Source organism: Haliotis rufescens, unplaced genomic scaffold, assembly GCF_023055435.1.
Source record: "Haliotis rufescens isolate VD_foot unplaced genomic scaffold, xgHalRufe1.0.p SCAF_11, whole genome shotgun sequence".
Lineage (NCBI taxonomy): Eukaryota > Metazoa > Mollusca > Gastropoda > Lepetellida > Haliotidae > Haliotis > Haliotis rufescens.
Window position 1 is genome coordinate 17,733,625 of NW_025963791.1, and position 2,844 is coordinate 17,736,468.

General features: G+C 41.1%; 1 protein-coding gene across 1 annotated transcript; it reads left to right on the plus strand.

Annotated features, from left to right (window-relative positions):
• Nucleotides 1-244: 244 nt before the first annotated feature.
• LOC125378067 lies at nt 245-1,426 on the plus strand. Its single transcript, XM_048392882.1, has one exon. The coding sequence runs from the start codon at nt 245-247 to the stop codon at nt 1,424-1,426; it is 1,182 nt and encodes a 393-aa protein (XP_048248839.1).
• The last annotated feature ends 1,418 nt before the right edge of the window (nt 1,427-2,844 follow it).

A 2,844-nucleotide genomic window follows, 5' to 3' on the forward strand; every position in this document is an offset into this window, starting at 1 on the left:
AACATTTCTCTTTTAATAACATCAGCTATTCACGTCTTTATTTCTGGAGTATCACATTCCTGTAACCCTGATGTTGCAGACTGGTTTCCACTGCAGCATCGTCCTTGTTGACACTCGATGGCGGGTGGGGAGCAGAAATGCTGAACAATCTTCTCATATCATGGCTACCAACACACTCACTGGTTCATCGAAAGCTAATAAAAGAAGGCACCTTTCTTCGTCATCTGATGAGGAATATCCAATAATGTCAGAATCTTGGCCAAGATTTTTAGTCATTTCAACCATAGATGATAGTCCTTTAAAACTTAACCCGTTTGCGATCTCCAAGGGTATACAAAGTGCCTGTGGGGAGGTTAAGAACGTCACACGTCTCCGTGGTGGATCAATCCTTGTGGAATGTGCACGGAGACAGCAATCCGTCAATCTGTTGGGCCTCCAGCAGTTTGTCAATACACGGGTTGTTGTCTCAGTGCACAAGACACTGAACTCTAGTAGGGTCATCGTTCGAGCTCGCTGTCTGTCAGATATGACAGGAGAAGAGATAACAACTGAATTAAAACCTCAAGGTGTCACCGCACTTAAGCGGTTTACTAGAAAAGCAGAAGATGGAAATATTATCAATACTCAAACCTACCTTTTCACTTTTGCTCTCACAACCCTTCCAAAGTCAATAAAAGCAGGTTACTTTAACATCGGAGTGGAAGTCTATGTTCCAAATCCACTCCGATGTTACAAGTGTCAAAAATTTGGTCATGGTGCCAAGACTTGCACTAACAAGGCAAGGTGCTTCCGTTGCAGACAAACTCATGAGAGTTCAGACTGCACAAATGCGATCCGGTGTGCCAACTGCAACTTGTCCTCATCAAAAGCATGTCCTGCCTTTATTCTTGAAAACAAAATATTGAAACTCAAGCATACTAATAACATTTCATACACAGAAGCTAAAAAGTTATCAGTTCCTCCACAAATACCTTCTTCTAAAAGCTATTCAGCTGCAATCTCTTCTTCTCCGGTTCCATGTACCAAGGTAACTACAGTCTCCATAGAATGCCAGACTTCTATCTCTTGGCTGAAGGATGACCAAATTACCATAGATGACACCATTGAGGCATCTCAAAGCTATCCAGTGATATCAACTTCTGCTACCCAAACTGAAAACTTTCACTCTCCACCTTCTGATCTAGACCGTGACACTGTAAAGGAATTAGAAACATTTCAGGGCAAAGCCCATTTATCGAAATCAGCTAAAAAGCAAATGAGGAGAAAAGCCAGAACACTCCAACACTTGGAGGTGCCTTCTCCTGTGACAACCACTGTAGAGGTTCATAATCCGTTTGAGCCTCTGGAGATGGACGTCACTCCCACACAACCAGTCCATGAGAGTGGACGTACCTCCCGCTCAAGATCCCAAGTTGAGCCGCCATGAGCTGCTCAAGTCCGATCGTTCAATGGAATTGCAGAGGACTCCGACATAATTATAATGATCTACAACTTTTACTACAAGATTTTAAACCATCAGCTCTTTGTCTTCAGGAAACCTACTTGAAAAACACCGATCAAACCGACATCAGCCAGTATAGTTCCTATCATTTCTTTTCCCCTCCTGGGGCTAAGGCCACTGGAGATTCTTCAGTGTTGGTGAGGCAGGGTATCATCCACAGTACTGTTCCTCTTGATACTCCTCTCCAAGCCGTTGCTGTTCGAATAACTTAACACATTGTTTTTACTTTGTGTTCTCTTTATATCCCTCCATCTTCGTCTCTTCAGCAAACTGATCTCCAAGCACTATATGACCAACTGCCTAAACCTTGTATCATAATGGGTGATTTGAATGGACATAATCCATTATGGGGTAGTGATTATACCAGCGCTAAGGGGAAGAGTATAGAAGATTTTATTTCCAACAATGCTTTATGTATTTTTAATGATAACTCCAAAACATATTTACATCCCGGAGCAGGTACATACTCCTCCCTCGATTTGTCCATTACAGACTCTGAACTGTTGAATGAATTTGAGTGGTCAGTCCACGATGACCTCTGTGGAAGTGACCACTTTCCAACCATTCTGAAAACGGTTAACCCTTCTGATGTACAGCCATCATCACGATGGAACTTCACAAAAGCAAACTGGCCTTTGTTTGAATTACTGTCATCCAACAAATTAACTCCTAATTTGTTTATCAACGCTCCTGATCCTATCCAAATCTTCTCTGCTCAACTTCACAAAATTGCTGATGACTGTATTCCGAAGTCCTCTGCAAATCCACACATCCGTAAACCATGGTTTAACACTGACTGCAAGCAAGCAAGGAAGGCACGGAAAAAGGCTGAAAACTATTTCCGTCGCCATCCTATGGTGCATAATTTGTATAAATTTAAAATGTTAAATGCTAAAGCACGACGTACTTTTAAGCAAAATAAGCGCCAGTCGTGGCAAACGTATGTCTCCAAAATCAATTCACGTACGCCCATGTCTAAAGTTTGGAACATGATTCAGAAAATTAAAGGTAAGGGTTCCAAATCCAGTATCAACCATCTACAAAATGGGGATGTACTACTAACTGATAAATCTGATATTGCAAAGAAGCTTGGTGAAACTTTGGCTAAACATTCTTCCTCGACTAACCATGATCCTAAATTCCCAAAATATCAAAAACAGCAAGAAAAGAAAACTATTAATTTTAAATCAGATAACGGGGAAGATTATAATGAACTTTTCTCTATTCATGAACTCCATACAGCCCTTGAAGAAGCTCACAATACGGCTGCCGGAGCTGATAATATTCATTATCAACTCCTGAAACACTTACCAGAATCATCTTTAGTAACATTATTGACTATT

Bases quoted from the DNA above. Each gene is read 5' to 3' on its own strand.
- LOC125378067 (XM_048392882.1), top strand. From the start codon at position 245: ATGTCAGAATCTTGGCCAAGATTTTTAGTCATTTCAACCATAGATGAT.